The 19,179-nt window shown below is 36.0% G+C and overlaps 1 protein-coding gene across 9 annotated transcripts in view; it reads left to right on the top strand.

Annotated features, from left to right (window-relative positions):
- The window catches only part of TASP1 (taspase 1), a 341,560-nt gene that overhangs the window by 229,600 nt on the left and 92,781 nt on the right, over positions 1–19,179 (top strand). For 7 of the 9 annotated variants that reach the window (XM_042931627.1, XM_042931624.1, XM_042931625.1 and 4 more), the window contains one exon: positions 9,095–9,168. In XM_042931627.1, the coding sequence (XP_042787561.1) occupies positions 9,095–9,168 (74 nt within the window). Of the gene's footprint in view, positions 1–9,094; positions 9,169–13,203; positions 13,424–19,179 lie in introns of those variants that run through there. The other 2 variants (XM_042931628.1, XM_042931626.1) reach the window with 1 other exon arrangement.

The raw sequence follows: 19,179 nt of genomic DNA, 5'->3' as shown, positions 1-19,179 counted from the left end.
GCTTTCCCCCTAAGATAAGGAACAAGACAGAGATGGCCATTCTCACCACTTTTATTCAACATAGTAATGAAAGTCCTTGCAAGGCTCTTCCAAAAAACTGCTAGAACTAATAAATGAATTCAGTAAAGAGGCAGGATGCAAAATCAGTGTGCAGAAATCTGTTGCATTTGTATACATCAATAATGAAGCAACAGAAAGAGAAATTAAGAAAACAGTCCTATTTATAATTGCACCAAAAATTATAAGATACCTAGGAATAAGCCTAACCAAGGAGGTGAAAGACCTGTACTGTAAAAACTTTAAAACACTGATGAAAGAAATTGATGATACAAGGGAATGAAAAGACATTCCATAACTTCAGCAATCAGACAACAAAAATAAATAAAAGGCATACAAATTGGCAAGGAAGAAGTTAAACTTCCAATCTTCACAAATGACATGATACTCTACATGGGAAACCTGAAAGACTCCATCAAAAAATTGCTAAAAGTGATACATGAATTCAGCAAAGTTGCAGGATATAAAATCAAAGTACAGAAATCTTGCATTAATATATGCCAATAATGAAGCAGCAGAAAGAGAAGTCAAGGAATTGATCCCATTTACAATTGCACCAAAACCCATAAGATACCTAGAAGTAAACCTAACCAAAGAGGTAAAAGATCTATATGCTGAAAACTATAGAACATTTCTGAAAGAAATTGAAGAAGACACAAAGAAATGGAAGAATATCCCATGTGCATGGATTGGAAGGACAGATATTGTTAAAATGTCTATACTACTCAAAGCAATCTCCACATTCACTGCAATCCGTATCAAAATAACATCAGCATTCTTCACAGAGCTAGAACAGTTCTAAAATGTGTATGGAACCAGAAAAGACCCCAAATAGCCAAAGTAATGTTGCAAAAGAAAACTGTGAAGATGGAGGCATCATAATTCCAGACTTCAAGCTGTATTTACAAAGCTGGAATTATCAAGATAGTATGGTATTGGCACAAAGACACTTAGATCAATGGAACAGAATAGAAAAACCAGAAATGGACCCACAAACCTATGGCCAACTAATCTCTGACAAAGCAGGAAAGAGTATCCAATGGAAAAAGGCAGCATCTTCAGCAAATGGTGTTGGGAAAACTGGACAGTGACATGCAGAGGAATGAAACTGGACCAATTTTTTTTAATTGTTCTTTTAAAAAATTTTATTTTTTGAGAGATAGAGAGCCAGTGGGGGAGGGGCAGAGAGAGAGGGAGACAGAAACCCAAGCAGGCTCCATGCTGTCAGCACAGAGCCCAATGCAGGGTTCAAACTCATAAACCGTGATATCATGACCTCAGCTCAAGTCAAGAGTTGGATGCTTAACCAACTGAGCCACCCAGGAGTCCCTAAACTGGACAACTTTATTACACCATGCACAGAAATAAATTCAAATTGGATGAAAGACCTAAATGTAAGACAGGAGACATCAAAATCCTAGAAGAGAATACAGGCAGTAACCTTTTTGACCTCAGCCACAGCAACTTATTACCAGACATGTCTCCAGAGGCAAGGGAAACAAAAGCAAACATGAACTACTGGGACCACATCAAGATTAAAAGCTCCTGCCCAGTGAAGGAAACAACAAAACTAAAAGTCAACCTTTGGAATGGGAGAAGATATTTACAAATGACATGTCTGGTAAAGGGTTAGTATCCAAAATCTGTAAAGAACTTAATTAAATTCAATCCCCCCCAAAACAAACAATCCAATGAAGAAATTGGTAGAGGACTTTTCCAAAGAAAACATCCAGATGGCTAACAGACACATGAAAAGATGCTCAATATCACTCATCATCAGGGAAATACAAATCAAAACCACAATGAGATACCACCTCACACCTGTCAGAATAACTAAAAGGAACAATTCAGGAAACAACAGATGTTGGCGAAGATGCAGAGAAAAGGGAACCCCCTTGCACTGTTGGTGGGAATGGAAACTGGTGTAGCCACTATGGAAAACAGTATGGATGTTCCTGAAAAAGTTAAAAATAGTACTACCCTACCACCCAGAAATTACACTATTAGGTATTTATCCAAAGGTTACAAAATGCTGATTCAAAGGAGTCCATGCAATATTAATAGCAGTGCTATCAACAATAGTCAAACTATGGAAAGGGCCCAATGTCCATTGACTGATGAACGGGTAAAGAAGTTGTGATATATATATGCGATGGAATGTTACTCAGTGATCAAAAAGAATGAAATCTTACCATTTGCAACAATGTGGATGGAACTAGAGTGTATTATGCTAAGTGAAATAAGCCATTCAGAGAAAGACAAATATCATATAATTTCACTCATGACGAATTTAAGAAACACAACAGATGAACATAGGAGAAGAGAAGGAAAAATAAAATAAGATAAAAATAGAGGGGAGCAAACCATAAGAGACTCTTAAATATAGAGAACAAATTGAGGGTTGATGGAAATGGTGGCAGGGGGAATGGGCTAAATGGGTGATGGGCATTAAAGAGGGCACTTGCTGGGATGAGCCACTGGGTGTTATATGTAAGTGATGAATCACCAATTTCTACTCCTGAAACCAATACTACACTATATGTTAACTTACTTGCATCTAAATTTAAAAAAAGGGGGGGGGGCGCGCCTGGGTGGCTCAGTCGGTTAAGCGTCCGACTTCAGCTCAGGTCATGATCTCACAGTCCGCGAGCTCGAGCCCCATGATGGGCTCTGTACTGACGGCTCAGAGCCTGGAGCCTGCTTCAGATTCTGTGTCTCCCTCTCTCTCTGCCCCTCCCCTGTTAATGCTCTGATTCTGTCTCAAAAGTAAATAAACATTAAAAAAATTATAAAAAAAGAAAAGATATTCAATGCTCATAGGTTGAAAGAATATCATTTAAATGCTATATTACCCAAAGCAACCTACAGATTTAATGAAATCCCTATCAAAATACCAATAGCATTTTTCACAGAACTAGAACAATTCTAAAATTTGTATGTAACTACAGAAGAATCTGAATAGCCAAAGCAATCTTGAAAAAGAAAAGCCAAAGGATCATAATTCCAGATATGAAGTTATATTACAAAGGTGTAGTAATCAAAATGGTATGGGAGTGGCATAAAAATAGACACATAGATTAATGGAACAGAATGGAAAATCCAGAAATGAATTCACAACAGTATGGTCAGTTAATCTTTGACAAAGCAGGAAAGAATATCCAGTGGGAAAAGGACAGTCTCTTCCAGAAACGGTATTGGGAAAATGGACAACATGCAAGAGAAATAAACTGGACCACTTTCTTACACCATACACAAAAATAAACTTAAATGGATTAAAGACCTAAATGTGAGACCTGAAACCATCAAAATCCTAGAGGGGAACACAGACAGTACTCTCTTTGACATCAGCCATAGCAACTTTATTCTAGATATGTCCCCTGAGGCAAGGAAACAAAAGCAAAAATAAACTATTGGGACTACATCAAAATAAAAAGCATCTGCACAGCAAAGAAAACAATCAGCAAAACTAAAAGGCAGCCTACAGAATGGGAGAAGATACTTACAAATAATATCTGATAAAGGGTTAGTATTCAAAATATATAATTAAACACCCAAAAAACATAATCCAATTAAGAAATGGGCAGAAGACATGAAGAGACATTTCTCCAAAGAAGATATACAGATGGCCAACAGACAAATGAAAAGAGGCACATCACTCATCATCAGGGAAATGCAAATCATAAACTACAATGAGATCTCACTTCACGAAACGTGTCAGAATGGCTAATATCCATACAAGTGTAGGAGATAAAGAAATCCCCTGCACTGTTGATGGGAAGACAAACTGGTACAGCTACTGTGAGAAACAGTATGGAGGGTCCTCAAAAAGTTAAAAATAGAACTACCTCTTGTACTGTTGGTGGGAATACAAACTGGTGCTGTCACTGTGACAAACAGTATGGAAGGTCCTCAAAAAGTTGAAAATATAACTACCCTATGATCCAGCAATCACAGTACTAGTGTTAAAAATACAAAAACATTATTTCAGTGGGATATATGCACTGCTGTATTTATTGCAGCATTATTTACAAAAGCCAAATTATGGAAGCATCCTAAGTATCCATTGATAGATGAATGGATGAACAAGATATATCACACACACACACACACACACACACACACACACACACACAATGGGATATTATTCACTCTTGAAAAAAGAATGAAATTTTGCCATTTTCAACAACATGGTTGGAGCTAGAGAGTATAATGCTAAGTGAAATAAGTCCGAGAAAAACAAATACCATATGATTTCAGTCATATTTTGAATTAAAGAAACAATGCAAACAAAAGGGAAGAGAGAGAGAGAGAGAAATCAAGAAACAGGCTCTTAATTATAGAGAACAAACTGATAGGGAGATGGGTTGGGGGGATGGGGGTTAAAGAGTACACTTTTCATCATTAGCACTAGTAATGTATAGAATTGTTGAATCACTATATTGTACACTTGAAACTAATATAATACTGTACATTAACTATACTCAAATTAAAATTAAGATCTTAATGAAATTAACATGGCCCCCAAGCTCAGTGTTGAAGTGTTTTCCTAATGCAAAGAGGTTGTGCTGCCTTGTGGAGAAAGGGTGCATGTTAGATAAACATCATTCAGGCAAGAGTTGTTACGCTGTTGACGATGAACTCAGAGTTCATGAATAACAGTATCGTACATCCAGAAAAAGGAAGAGGAAATTCATTGATCTGTATGTAGGGCTGCTCCAAAAATTCCTAAAATAATGTCTGTGGTGCATGATGAAGCCATGGAAAAACTGGACAATTAGCTAAACTTGTGCATTCATAAGATAATGACCAATAAACAGAGCATGGGGGACAGCATTGTTTTGAGGCTGAAAACCAAATTAATTCATGAGCAGGTCATCTAGGGTCAGGAAAATGGTTAACTCTTCTTTGCTTGTGTTTCATTATAAAGAAATATAAGATGTCTTATACAGAAACACTTAAGGTTACTTACTGATTGAAAATGTTGTGACCAGAGGCTTGTGGGAATCGAACCCAGTATTTTCCTTAGGAGCAATAGCTCAGTATTTGCTAATTCAATGTTCATGGCAACACTGTAGAATATAACTACCACAAAGTGCAGGGATGTATTTTCAAATGGCTATGCTTCCATCATTTGTGAGAGTGCTCTTTTCTCTACCCCAGCTAACATAATGTTTCAAACTTTGATATCTGATAGTTGAATAATGGTAGTTTGCAGTTTTAATTTGCATTACATTTAGTATGAAAAATGTAGATCATCTTTTCATGTTTTGGAGCCACTTATATTCCCCTTGTTTTCTCTTTTTCCTTTTGTCTTTTTCTCATTGATTTGTGGCACATCTTTATGTATGAAGAAAATTAGCTCTTTTTCTATGCTACAAATTGCAGATATTTTCACTAGTGTGTCATTTGTCTCTATACTTTTTTCCCCATATGGCAAAAGAAAATACACATTTTTTTTTTTTTGATAGAGAAAGAGAGAAAGAGTGTGAGCAGGGGAGAGGGATGGGGGTGGGGGGAGAGAGAGAGAGAGAGAGAGAGAGAGAGAGAGAGAGAATTTTAAGCAGGGTACACGCTGAGCATGAAGCCCGATGTGGGACTCGATCCAACAACCCTGGGATCAAGACCTGAGCCAAAATCAAGACTTGGACGCTCAACCAACTGAGCCACCCCAGGCACCCCTATAAACATTTTTAATGTAGTCAAATGTATTGATCATGGCTTTTGTGGCCTCTTGGGTTTGTTACAGTTTTAAAAGCTTTTCTTAAGAGATGTATAAGAGTTGTGTTTGTGTTTGAAGTTTTGTGATCCTTTGGTGTTGTTAAGGAATTTAATCTTTTCAGTATATAACATTAATTACAAATCTTTCTTTCCATGCTGGGTAAATTTCAAAGCAATAGAACGATGGAAGTTCACCAGGTTTTGGAATCCAAAAGTCCAGTTTGAATTGTAGTTTATGCACTTACTAAAGTGACCTAAGCCATGTTACTTACTTGCTCTTAGCCTCAGGTTCCCCATCCGGGCATTAGTGAGTTCTATTACAAAAGACAGTGCCTGGCACGTGATAGATTCTCAATGTTAGTTGCTCTCTCTCCTGCTTTCCTGAAGCCCTTGACCAAGAAATATTTTGATAAATTAATGTAAGACATATACTTAAATAAATAGGATTTCTTTACAAAAGCATTCTATAATTTAAATTATAAAAAAATTTCTGTTGAGTTTCTCAAGCCAGCCTGAACTAGTAACTCATACATACATACATACATACATACATACATATTTGAGTTGAAGGTACTAAAAATTGTGTGTCAGTACAATGCACATTGCAAAAATACATTTTTTTGGTAATAAATGGTTTTTGGTAATTTGGTAATATATGGTAATTTTTTGGTAATAAATGTGAAAAAAGTAAATGAAGACTGAATTTTTAGACACTGCATTATTTTCTTTAAGAACTCCTAGACTATGTCTAGAAACTTCATTGGAAGCCCTTTAATTAAAAAAGCAATTAGTTAATGAAATCAGTCAGTGTACCCAATTTATCCTGTTTCGTAATTCTAAATTTTTTACATATTATATTTTCTTAAAGCAGGCTACATTTTTAGAGAGAATAATGCATTCTAAAATCATCAAAATCGTGTCGTAAAAAATAAAGCATAATGTGTTTATCCTTTAGTTTCATGACTAGATCAACTATATTTCCATGTATTTTTCTTTCCATGGCTAATTCATGAGCCACCTTAACATGTGGAGCATAAGGAGAAGTCGCAATTTTAGAAATGCCTTAACTTTGTATTTAAATACAATTGCTTTGTCACTACTCTAAGGAAATTCAGTAAGACTTGAATGCCTTTGCTCTATTAGGCAATTTAGAATATCCCAGACCTTGCTCTGGACTTCAAGATTTTTTGTAGTTCAAAGCAGATGTGTGAGGAAGAAAAAACATCTGGTGAAGAGAACTTGCTTCGTCGCGTGATGCTGTTTTCCTGCACTCTTCAGCAGAGCGTCTGTTGAGCAGGTTGGCAGGTTTGATAATTAATTAATGATGAGGGAATGAGCCACGTATCTGAGGATTCAGTTTTGCCCCTTACTGCTTCTTTCTTCCCCACATGTCTGGCAAAGCCTTCAGAGTCTAGGATCACTGATCCCACAGTTGTGTCTCAACTCCAACACTTGTCTTCAGGCTTAATTAGCTCAGAGATATAAACAGATGGATGGTCTGGGACCCAGAGGGTTTAGTGTTGAGCAATGCAGTTTTATTATCAGGGACTTTGAAATTTTTGTTGGAGAAGTACATCATCAAAACTTAAAAAAAAAACCTTAGAATTTTGAAAGTACATACTTGAAGGTGACAGAGCTGTGTGTATCTGTATATTTGTGGGTTTTTCTTTTGTCACTTTTTATTTAAATAGAAGTTCAAACTTACAGGAAAGTTGCAAGAATAATACAAGAGACACCCATTATTCCTTTACCCAGATTTACCCACTGTTTTTATTTTACCCTGTTTGTCTTTCCATCCTCACTCCTTCCTTCCCCTCTCTTCCCTCTAGACACACACACACACACACACACACACACACACACACGCACACACATCATACACATTTAAACATGTGCTTTTTTTTAATGAACTATTTGAAGGCAAGGTGGATGTCAGCTATCTTTACTCCTAATAGTTCAGTGTATATTTCTTAAAGACAGGCCATTCTTCTAAATAATCACGGTATAGTTATCAAAATCATAAAATTTAATATTGATATGGGATTATTATCTAAGCCATAGTCCCTTTTAAATTTCATCAGTTGTCTCAGTATCGTGCCTATGATGTTCCCCACCCTCCCCAGACCTATTCAGGATAACACATTGCATTTAGTTGTCATATCTCCTTTACATGGGAATGGTTTTTGTGTATGTTTTGACTTTGACATTTGTGAAGAGTTCAAATCGGTCCTTTAGTAGTATTCCTGTAATCGAGTTTGTGTGGTATTTCCTCACGCAGTCTGGGCTCTGCAGTTTTGGCAGAAGTACCACAGGAGTGGTGGTGTACGTCTGACGGTGTCTTATCAGGGGGCACGTGGTGTTGATTTTTTCTTAATTGGTGATGTGAGTTTCCATCATTTGATTAAGGGGGGGGCCCATTGGTTTCTCCACAGTGAACCTACACTTCCCCCGTTTCTATTTTGTAAGAACATTATGGAGAGATATGTTGAGACTATGTAAACAGCTTGCTCATCTTCAAATTTTCACCCACTCGTTTTAGCAACCGTGATGATTTTCTAAGTCTGTTATTTCTTCTATATTTACTAGTTGGCATTCTGCTGCAAGGAAGAGCTTTCTTTCCTTTCTCTTTTATTTATTCATTTATTTACTTGCATTAGTATAGGTTCATTGGTTCTTATTTTATTCAGTAGTGATAATTCCTTACTATCATGATTTATTTTGATACTTTGGCCAGTGGAAGCTCCTCAGTCTGACCTCGGGGTCATTTTGATAAGTTGTCATCATTCCTTGAGCTGCCTTACTTTCTGACATGCAAAAAGATGTTCCAGATTCATTTTATATTTTCTCTGCCCCAGCCCCAGAACGAACATTCTCCAAGGAATCCTGGTTCCTTTTCATGGAGAATGGTATTTAGAAACCAAGACTCTGTGTGTGTGTGTGTGTGTGTGTGTGTGTGTGTGTGTGTGTTAAAGGAAACTACGTTATGGAATATTACATGTGCTAAATCATTGTGTACTGTATGTATGAATGTATGGTGCATGTGTGTGTTTAAGTTTACAAGTTTCAAACAGAAGAGCACTTATTTTACATGTAATAATCATAAGTTTTGACAAGAAAGAAATACATTTTTCATTTCACAGTAAATGGCATTACACAGTTTTGAGTTCTAAATCATCTTGACATTTATGAAGGACCAAATGGAAAGTAGGGAACTGAGTGTGTTAAATATAAAGCTATCTTTAACTGTTGTATTAAAAAGCAAAGATTTATTTTCCATCTGTGATCTGAATGTGCCTACTTGTGTTCTCTTCCACGGCAGTGGAATTTCTGTGGAGCCACACGACAGAGAGCATGTGTGTTGGATACATGTCAGCCCAGGATGGGAAAGCCAAGGTAAGCGGGAACACTGGGGCATAACCTGAAAACCTTGCAGCTGTTGCATGAACCTCTAACTGGCTAAGTTGATACAAATGAAATTTTTCAGCTTCTGTTGGGCAGTAACTCTGTGATCTTTATGGGAATCTGATTAAGCACAGTTAACGATGCCAAAGAAAAACAGCAGATCTTTTTAGCTTTTAATGACAAAGCAGGGGAGATTAGGAAACACCACCTTCCTTTTATTTTCATCTTGTTCTTCCTCATCTATTGTGAATAATTGGAAAAGAAGAAACTGGGGATTGAGAAGAGAAAGTGGGAGTAGAACTGATGGGCTGACCGGGCTGGGTGATTTTGCCGGGAGTGTTGGAATAGATCAAGGAAACAGAGGGAAAAACAGTGCTTGTATACCACCCTACATGTTCAAGGGCAGAGGCAGCCGATGTGCTTGCACATGCAACTTGTCCAGTGCTCTGGTGTGTTATGGCATTCCCTGGCATGATGCCCTTGTGGGAAGAGTCAAAGGTCTGTGCTCTGGGCGACACGTGCCTGTGGCATGCATCCCTCGGTGAGTCACAACAATCACACAGACATACACAGCACCTCGTGAGTTGCTTGGTTTCACTGCACCCACGGTGGGTGAGTCTGGGAGTAAGAAATATAATTTGTGGGTTTTATTTTATACTGGCCTCATGTTCTTCTTGTTCATAAAAGTTTTAGAAACAGCTGTGGCATATGATGTTTACTTGGCATTAAAGTGCCTCAATTGCAAAGCTGTAAAGTTGGGCCACCTCTTTTTTAAAGGACATAATTTATTTTGCACATTGGGAAATATAAGTAAGGAAACTTCTGATACAAACTGTCTGATAAATATTGAATCATTAACAAATCAAAGATGCATGCAGCAAATTAAGGGTACATGTCAGTTTATTGCTTATTGCTAACCCATCCAGACTGGCCTCTATATTATTCAGCAAGCCAGGAGCATCACAGGGCTTCTGTGAGTACAGCATACAAGAACATTTCATCAGACAAAGATTGACTTATATTTGTAATGGTATTGCTGAGTTCTCCTCCCCTTTGTCTTACCCTCAACTAATACAGTTTTCACACATTGTATTAGTAGGCTTATTTCATAAGAGAATGCACAGAGATTGCTTTGTTTCATAGTATATACGGAGAAGAATTATAATTGCTCACTTTAAAGGTGATTTTTGAGTTTCGAGCAACATTGCCTAATAGAATTTTCTGTGATGAGTGAAATTATTTATATTTATATTTTGTTATCCAGTGTGATAGCCACTAGTCACGTGGCTATTGAGCACCTGAAATATGGCTAGTATACCTGAGGAACAGAATTTTAAATTAGTTTAATTTAAATTACTTAGGGTTTTTTTTAATGTTTATTTATTTTTGAGAGAGAGAGAGAGAGAGCGAGCGCATGTGCACAAACAGGGGAGGGGCAGAGAGAGAGGGAGACACAGAATCCAAAGCAGGCTCCATGCTGTCAGCGCAAAGCCCAATGTAGGGCTCAAACCAATGAGCCGTGAGATCATGACCTGAGTTGAAGTCGGATGCTTAACTGACAGAGCTACCCGGGTGCCTCTAAATGACTTACTTTTAATTTAGATAGCCACATGTGGCAAAATAGCTACTGTATTGAACATCATGGGTTTAAAGAATGAGTGGAAAAATGGTTATTCAAATAAGTATTTTCAGAACACTCTTTTCTTCCCAATGGCAAAATAATTTCCAAATATAAATAAGCCTGATAAGCCATAAAAATGGCTTACAGCCATTTAAGTTTCTCTTACCCATGCATATTGACTCCGAGCTAAAATTGCTTTTTAATAAAAGAACAAGTAGGAGGTGGACTTCAGTGTTTAAGCCAGTGTGGTGGGGGTACCATCATGTTATTTAAGTCCCTTGTGTGGAAATGTTCCAGTTATCCCTGCTGGTGGCCTCTGGAAGGCACCTTACTATTTAACATGAAATATGGGTAGTAAAGAGAGTGGAGAGTCCTGCATTGAGCCCAAAGATGTTTGGCCTCTAGTTGCATTGCTTGACATCTGGTCGATGTGGTTTTCATATTGCTGGTAAATTCTCCAGCTGGTAGTCTTGATTGGGCCAACAGATACAGCTGCTCCTCTTGCCTCACTTGTAAATTATGTTTTTGACCTTCCTTGCAGAGAGTTAATCCCTCTCCCTTTCTTCCTCCTTTGAGCCTGTGGCTACAAATGCTTTCCAGAAAGAAAAAAAAAAAAAAAAAAAACCCACCCAAAACACTAATGCTTTGGCTGTTGAATTCTATTGATCAAAAAACCATCTCTTCTGTCATAAAGGCTGGAATTTTATTGTATTGCAAGTAAGACAATGTTAGAAATGAAAAGCTGGGCTCAAAAGAGAAAGGGGCAATAGCAAAGTTTGTATTCCTTTTAAGAGAGTAAGTAAGCCTTTGGCGTACCCCTCTGTTTTCCTGACTTCAATGAAAAAAATGCTGAATTAATGGTATACCCATTCAGTATGATGACTGGTTTGTAAAACATGCTCTTACATAATGTTGAGGTCCATGGTAGCAAAATAAGAAAGAAGGCATCTTTAAAAATTAAACCAAAACAAAACTCAAAAACCAAACAACAAAAAACACACACATTTTTAAATTTAAAAACTATTTCTAAAAAGTTCTTTTTTTTTTTTTTTTTTCCAATTTGGACTTATTGTTACCAACCTCAGAAACTAAACCACCTGGCTATTCAAACATTTTATTTAAGCTAGCTATGTTCAATCCAAGTTAAGTCCTTGAATTAAAGTTCACCTCAAAATCATACTGCTTTAAAAAGACTGGATAATATTGTAACCAAAATCCATATATGATTTGAATTAAATAGAAGAAGTAGTTTCTTTTACAAATTTCTTTGTTTTCTTCTCTTTTTTATAGAACATTCTTTCAATTGTATAATTTCTAAGCCTGGTAACATAAATTAAAGAGATTTTTTTATTAAACCAAAACTAGGGCATTGATACCAGTTGGATTTAAAAATCAGATTGCCTATATCCTACCCAGATAGTGCCTAATGAATAGTTTTTAATAAACACCCTGTGTGCATGGACTACTGTAATAAAAACAGATGTTAAGACTGCATGGAACTTATTCCAGTGTAATAAGTGAAACCTAGGTTTCTTTTACTATGTAGAGGTCACTTTTTATAACAATAGTGAAAATACTGTTATAAAAAAATTCATTCTTGAGGAAGAGCAGGCTGTTTTATGATCTTAACGTGTCTCCCCACAGAATTCTTATTAGTTGCAGAGAAAAATAAATATAAATGGGGAAACCAGGCAACAACTTGACCTTGTGATCAAAATTAATGTGACTAGTGAGGGGCAGATGGACATCATGTGGCTCTGGATGTGATAACCTGAGAAAGGCACAACATCATTTTTATAGTATTCCATCTGGAAGTGCATAACCTGAATCTAAGCACAAGGAAACATCAGACAAATCTAAAATGAAGAACATTCTATGAAAAGAGAAAAAAAGGACTATATTCTTCAAAAATGTCAGTGTCATAAAAGACAAAAGCTGAGGGAAATGCTCCAGATTAAACAATAGTAGAGTCTTGACAACTAAATGTAATACTTGATCCTAGACTGGATCCTATATGGGAAGGGGGAAATGCTATAAATGTGTTACTAGGTCAATTTACAAAATTGGAATATAAATAGAAAAAATTATATCGTTGTTAAATTTGTTACAACTGTACTGTGGTACGTAAAGAAATATTCTCACTCTTAGCAAATACAGACTAAAGTATCTAGGGATAAAGGGCCATAATATATATACTATCTTCTTGATGGTTCAGAAAAAATATGTGGATGGATGGATAGTTGGAGAGCAAATTACAAAGTAATGGAGCAAAATGTTATCAATAGGTGAATCTGGGTAAAGGATGTATGGATGTTCCTCGAACTGTTCTGTAATTTTGATATTATTTTTGCGTAGACAATTTAAAATGTATTATCACTCTTGGCTATTATGGCACATTTGATTAGGTTTGAAATGAATACGTAATGGAATGATGCAGTGCCAGGAAGCTGGAGCCTGGGTTTTCCCTCCACTCTCCACACTTGGTGTGATCACTCTGCTTCTTGGGATCTCAGGAGCCTCATCTGTAAAATGAGAATAAGAGTACCTTATTATGCCTAAGTCCTTTCTGGGAGAAGGTATGATAACAACAAAGAAACAAAATCTGTCTCTGAATACAGATGACTGGACCCTATTAACTCCTTGATGTATCTATATCTGTATCTATATCTATATCTATATCTATATCTATATCTATATCTATATCTGTCTATATATCTATATCATAGATATATTGTATATATTATAGATATTTGCATATATTATGACCCCCTAGATATTTGCATGTATTAGTACCCCTAGACACTTGCCTCCAATATGCAAAATTCTAAATTCTGCATTCCAGATTACATAAGCAGATATGATTCTCAGTAGAATTTTTGCAATCCGAATGTTGTATTTACCATGTTTTGTCTTTTTTGAAGATAGTTTTTGAGGCTTAAAAAAAAAAATAAACATCTATATAAAAGGAATAGAACATATGGGATTTCTGAGAGTTTTTTGTTAGGCTTAATGTACCTCTCAAATAAAGTCTAGGAGGAAGACAAATACAAAATGTGAGGCAGACAAGAAGGAGTTATCAAAGGAATCGAGAAAGAAATTTCTACTCCCAGTTAGCATGAAGAAAGTCACAAGAGACTGTTGCTCCTACTCCCAACAATGAGAATGAGCTGGATAAACTATAAAATCATAAATTTAAAAAACCATCCAAAAAGCTGAATATGCTAGAAAAACCTGAATGAACTAAGTCCCAGAAAGAGACAAACCTTTTTTAGGAGAGAATAAAAACTCTTGACTGGTTTATTTCTGGCAGAACATCAGGAAGAAGAGTAAAACTGACATAGAAAAATATAAAGAGAAACCAGCCCAACTTTTAATGAACTATTTATGGCCACATGTGTGACAGCTTAAAATCCTAAGAAGCCCCAGTCACAGGGTGAGTCTCACACCCACCACCAGTTCTTCCCTATGAAGCCTTCACCAAGTGAACACACCAAAGGCTTGGAGCATGGTAAAGAACTGAGTGATTCATCAAGGTGTGTAGGATTTGCACCAAGTACATGGCAGTGGCCAAAGAAAGACTGGAGATAGAGCAAGAGAGCTGAGAGACATCTCCCTGAGGTATAGTGGCCCTTTATCAAGTGCAAGGCAATTGCAAGAGAAGGCTGGGATAAAGCACAAGAAATGAGAAGAAACCTCCCTTATTTCTGCAAGGTGTACAGGACCTTCATCAAGGGCAAAGCAGTGTACTAATGAATGCTAGTGCCTGGGGAGCAGGGTGAAGAAATATGCTATGGCATGGAAACCTGGGGGAGATTATCAAGAGTAAAGAGATCACCTAAGCATACCAGAAATCTGGTGGTTAGGCTATAAGCAAAGAGAAATAGCCCATGATTAGAATACTGGCAGCTGGATTATAAGACATAGAGAAGTCTTCAGAGTCTAATCAGGGCTCAGATCCCAGACTTTGCTTAAGGGAGATCCCTGATCCAGACCTCAGAATATTAGCCAAGAGTGAATTGAATCTAAACCTACCACAAAGCCCAGAACCAGTTCACTAGAGATTAGACTGATTCACACTCCTAACCTGTAGGAAGAGGGTGTGCCATTTTCTTAGGATAAATAATATCCATGTTAAATATAATTTACTATTATTTTACATGCAGTGTCTATCACACAATTAAAATTGAGTCCTCTGAAGAAACAGAAAAAAAATGGAAACTTATCCATAGATGACCTGGATGTTGGAATTAGCAGAGAAGGATAATAAAATAATTATGATAACTACAAAAAGAAATAACAAAATGGAAATGGTATAATGGAAAAATACAACATCAGAAATAAAGTACTTATTCGATGGGCTTAACAGGAAATTGGGGTGGAAAATATGATGAGTGAACTTGAGAACCATTCAGTAGAAACTGTCCAAAGTTAAACACAAACAAGAAAATGAATCTAAGAAACTGAAACGAGTGTCTGACCTATGGAACTATCACAAGTGGCCTAAAATGTGTGCGTTTGGACTAATATAGCTGTGAAGTTCTTATGTTAGTATTTGAATGTAGTTTGAGGTAAGTGTGCTTATTTAATTTCTAGAGCAACAAATTTAAACATAACAAAAAAGTTGTTAAAAAAATCAATGCAAGACATATAAGAAAGTATACTACAAAATATTAACCAAAAGGTTGGTAGGAAAAGAGGAACAGAAAAACATATAACATAAAACAAATGCTATAAGACTTTAGTTCAATTATAACAATAATTACATTAAATGTGAATAAACTAAACATTCAATTTAAAAGGCACAGATTTTCAGATTGAAAAAATTTCAGAAGACCCAACCATATGGTGTTTATAAGAAATAGACAAAATTAGTAGTATAAAGACTCAGACAAAATTAGTAGTGAGATTGTAGAAAAAAATGTATCTGCAAACACTAAGCATAAGAAAGTTGGTATGGTTATATTAATGTCAGGCATAAGAAACATTCTAAGGTGAGGCAGCATATTTCATATTGATAAAATGGCCAATTCATTAAAAGAAGACATAAAAATTCTAAGGATGTATGTACCGAGTAAAGGAAGTAAAAATTGAGAGAACTATAGAGAAGAAATCAACAAATCTACAGTGTAGTTGGAAATTTTAACATTCCTCTCTCAGTAATAAGTAGAATAAAAATATGAACAGCACTATGATCCAGCTTGACTTAAGCAATATTTATAGATTCCACACTCAATAAGCTATTCTTTTCAAGTTTACAAGGAATACTCACCAAAAGAAATTGGAAATTACTTCAAATAGAATGATAATGGAAATGTCTCAGAATTTATAGTATGCAATGAGAACACTAAAAGAAAAAGTGTGTCCTTAAATGCTTATAGCAGAAAATTTAAATAAATGAGTAAAATTTCCATCTTAAGAAGATTTAAGGAAAGTAAATACAAAATAGTCAAGATTAAAAAGTAAAAACAGTGATGTAGAAAATAAAAAAAATAGAGAAAAATCAACAAAGCCAGAAATTGGTTCTTTGAAAAAAGTTAATAAAATTGATGTAGCCTTAGAAAAAATGGTCAGGAAAGAGAGAATAGAACAAATTACCAATATCAAGGTTAAAGAGGGAATATCAATGCAGAATCATGGATCCTACAGACATTAAATGGATAATAAGGTGATACAATGAGTAACTTTATTACAATACATTCAGTAACTTAGATGAAATTCATAAATTCCTTGAAATAAAAACCCAAATTAGGAAATCTAACACAGAAAATTGGAAAAAAGCATATACATATTTAAGAAATTGAATTTATCATCAAAATCTTCTCACAAGGAAAACTTCATGCCCAAAGAGGCAAGAAGAAATAGGGGCACCTGGGTGGCTCAGTTGGTTAAGCATCTAACTCTTGGTTTTGGCTCAGGTCATGATCTCGGGGATTGGTTTATAAGTTCAAGCCCCACATCGGACTACATGCTGCTGGTGTGGAGCCTGCTTGGGATTCACTCTCTCTTTCCCTTCCTCTCTCTGCTCCTCCCCCCACTCATGTGTACTGTCTCTCTCTCTCTGTCTCTGTCTCTCTCCCTCTCAAAATAAATTAACTTAAAAAAATAAAGAAATAATACAGTCTTTCACAAAATCTTTGGAAAAACAAGGCAGGGGGAATGCTTTCCAACCCATTTTATGATGTGAGAGTAATCTCCATATCAAAATTTGGCAAATATTTTACAAGCAAGGGAAACTACAGACCAATATCCCTCATAAACATAGGTGTAAGAATTCTTAATTAGTTAATTATTAATTTAGGATTAAAACTCTAAAAATATTACACACGCACACACATATATACCATAAATACACACCAAGTAAATTCTTTTTTCCAAGAGTGTAGAATAGAATTAACATTTAAGAACCAATCAATGCTGGGGTGCCTGGGTGGCTCAGTCAGTTAAGTATCTGACTCTTGGTTTCAACTCAGGTCATGATCTCATGGTTCGTGGGATCAGCCCTGTGATGGGCTCTGTGCTGACAGCACAGAGCCTGCTTGGGATTTTCTCTCTCCTCTCTCTCTGCCCCTCCCCCACGTGTGTGTGTGTGTGTGTGTGTGTGTGTGTGTGTGTGTGTGTGTGTGTGCACGCGCACGCACACATGCAAAATAAACATTAAAAAAATAACACAATGTCGATAGTTGATCCCAAAACATTTGTATATATCTATATACAAAAGAACGAAGTTGAAAACTTACTACACACTATATATAAAAATTAATTCAGAATAGATCAGAGACCAAAATGTAAGAGCTGAATCTATACATTTTTTTGAAGAAATCGGGAGTAAATCTTCATGACTTTGGATTAAGCAATTTTTTTTCCACTGTGACTCCAAAAGCACAAGTTACAAAAGAAAAAAAAAATAGATAAATAGGATGTCATCAAAATTAATAACTTTTGTGCTTCAAAGGACACCATCAAGAAAGTAAAAAGACAACCCACAGAATAGAGAAATAAATGTATTTGGCAAGGGATTTGTATTCAAAATATATGAGGAACTCTTTAAATTCAACAATAAAAAGACAAAAATGGGCAAAGGATTTAAATAGACATTTCTTTTTTTATTTTGAGACAGTGTGGTGGGGCGAGGGTCAGAAAGAGAGAGCGAGAGAGAGAGAGAGAGAATCCCAGCAGGCTCTGTGTGGTCAGTGCAGAGCCTGATGTGGGACTCGAACTCACAAAACTGTGAGATCGTGACCTGAGCCGAAATCAAGAGTCGGATGCTTAACTGACTAAGCCACCCAGGTGCCCCTAGACATTTCTGCAAAGGTATATAAATAGCCAATTAGTACATGAAAAATGCTCAGCATCAGTAGTCTTTAGGGCAATGCAAATCAAAACTACAATTAGATATCACTTCACATCCACCAAGATGGGTATAATAAAAAAAATGAACAACAGCAAGTGTTAGGAATATATGTAGCCTTCATATATTGCTGGTGGGAATGGAACATGGTATATAGCCACTTTGAAAAACAGTTGGCCACTTCCTTAAAAAAATTAAACCTATCAGAGTACTGCTACTACTATTTGAAACTCTTCTGAATATTTAAACCAATATAATGAACGTGGAATCAAAACGACGTATAATTTCTGAAAAGAAAGGAACAGACAAGAAAGCACCCATATCTTTGCGATATGATGTAGACCTAGAAAATCCAAGGAGATAAACTATTAAATTCTCAGAATTATGAATTTAGGAAGAACAAGTAGAAAATAAAGATACAAAATTCAGTGTCTTCTGCTTATAGAAGCAATAAAGAAAAAAAAATTAAACCTAGAGTTATCTAATAAACCAGCAGTTCCACTCCTAGGTATATACCCATGAGACTTGAAATGATGACCACACAAAAACTTGTGCACAAATGTTTATAGCAGCATTATTCATGATAGCTCCAAAGTGGAAACAAATATCCACCAACTGATGAATGGATAAACAGAATGTGACAGATTGTAGATTAGTGGTTTCTGGTCGGGGAGGAGAGTGTGAGAGTGCTGATGGGTAGAGGGTTTTTTGGTTTTTTGTTTTGTTTTTTTCTTTTTGAAGCGATTAAAGTGTTCTGGAATTGGAGCTGCACAACTTTGCAGATACACTAAAAGTACTAAATTGAACACTTACTTAAAGGGTGAATTTTATGGTACATGAACAAATCATGTTCAAATATCTCAACAAATGTGTTAAAAATATCAACCAATGTTATTTACTGTATTACCAAAATAAATGAGAAAAACCATATGATCAATCTAGATATGTGCTCATTTCAACTTCCATTCATGATAAAAATCCTTGCAATACCAGATATCTGGGAAATACCTCAATTTGTTAAAAGTCATCTCCC

This window comes from Panthera leo, chromosome A3, assembly GCF_018350215.1.
Source record: "Panthera leo isolate Ple1 chromosome A3, P.leo_Ple1_pat1.1, whole genome shotgun sequence".
NCBI classification, from domain to species: domain Eukaryota; kingdom Metazoa; phylum Chordata; class Mammalia; order Carnivora; family Felidae; genus Panthera; species Panthera leo.
Note: the sequence above shows the minus strand (reverse complement) of the source record. Positions and strands in the feature narration are given on the sequence as shown.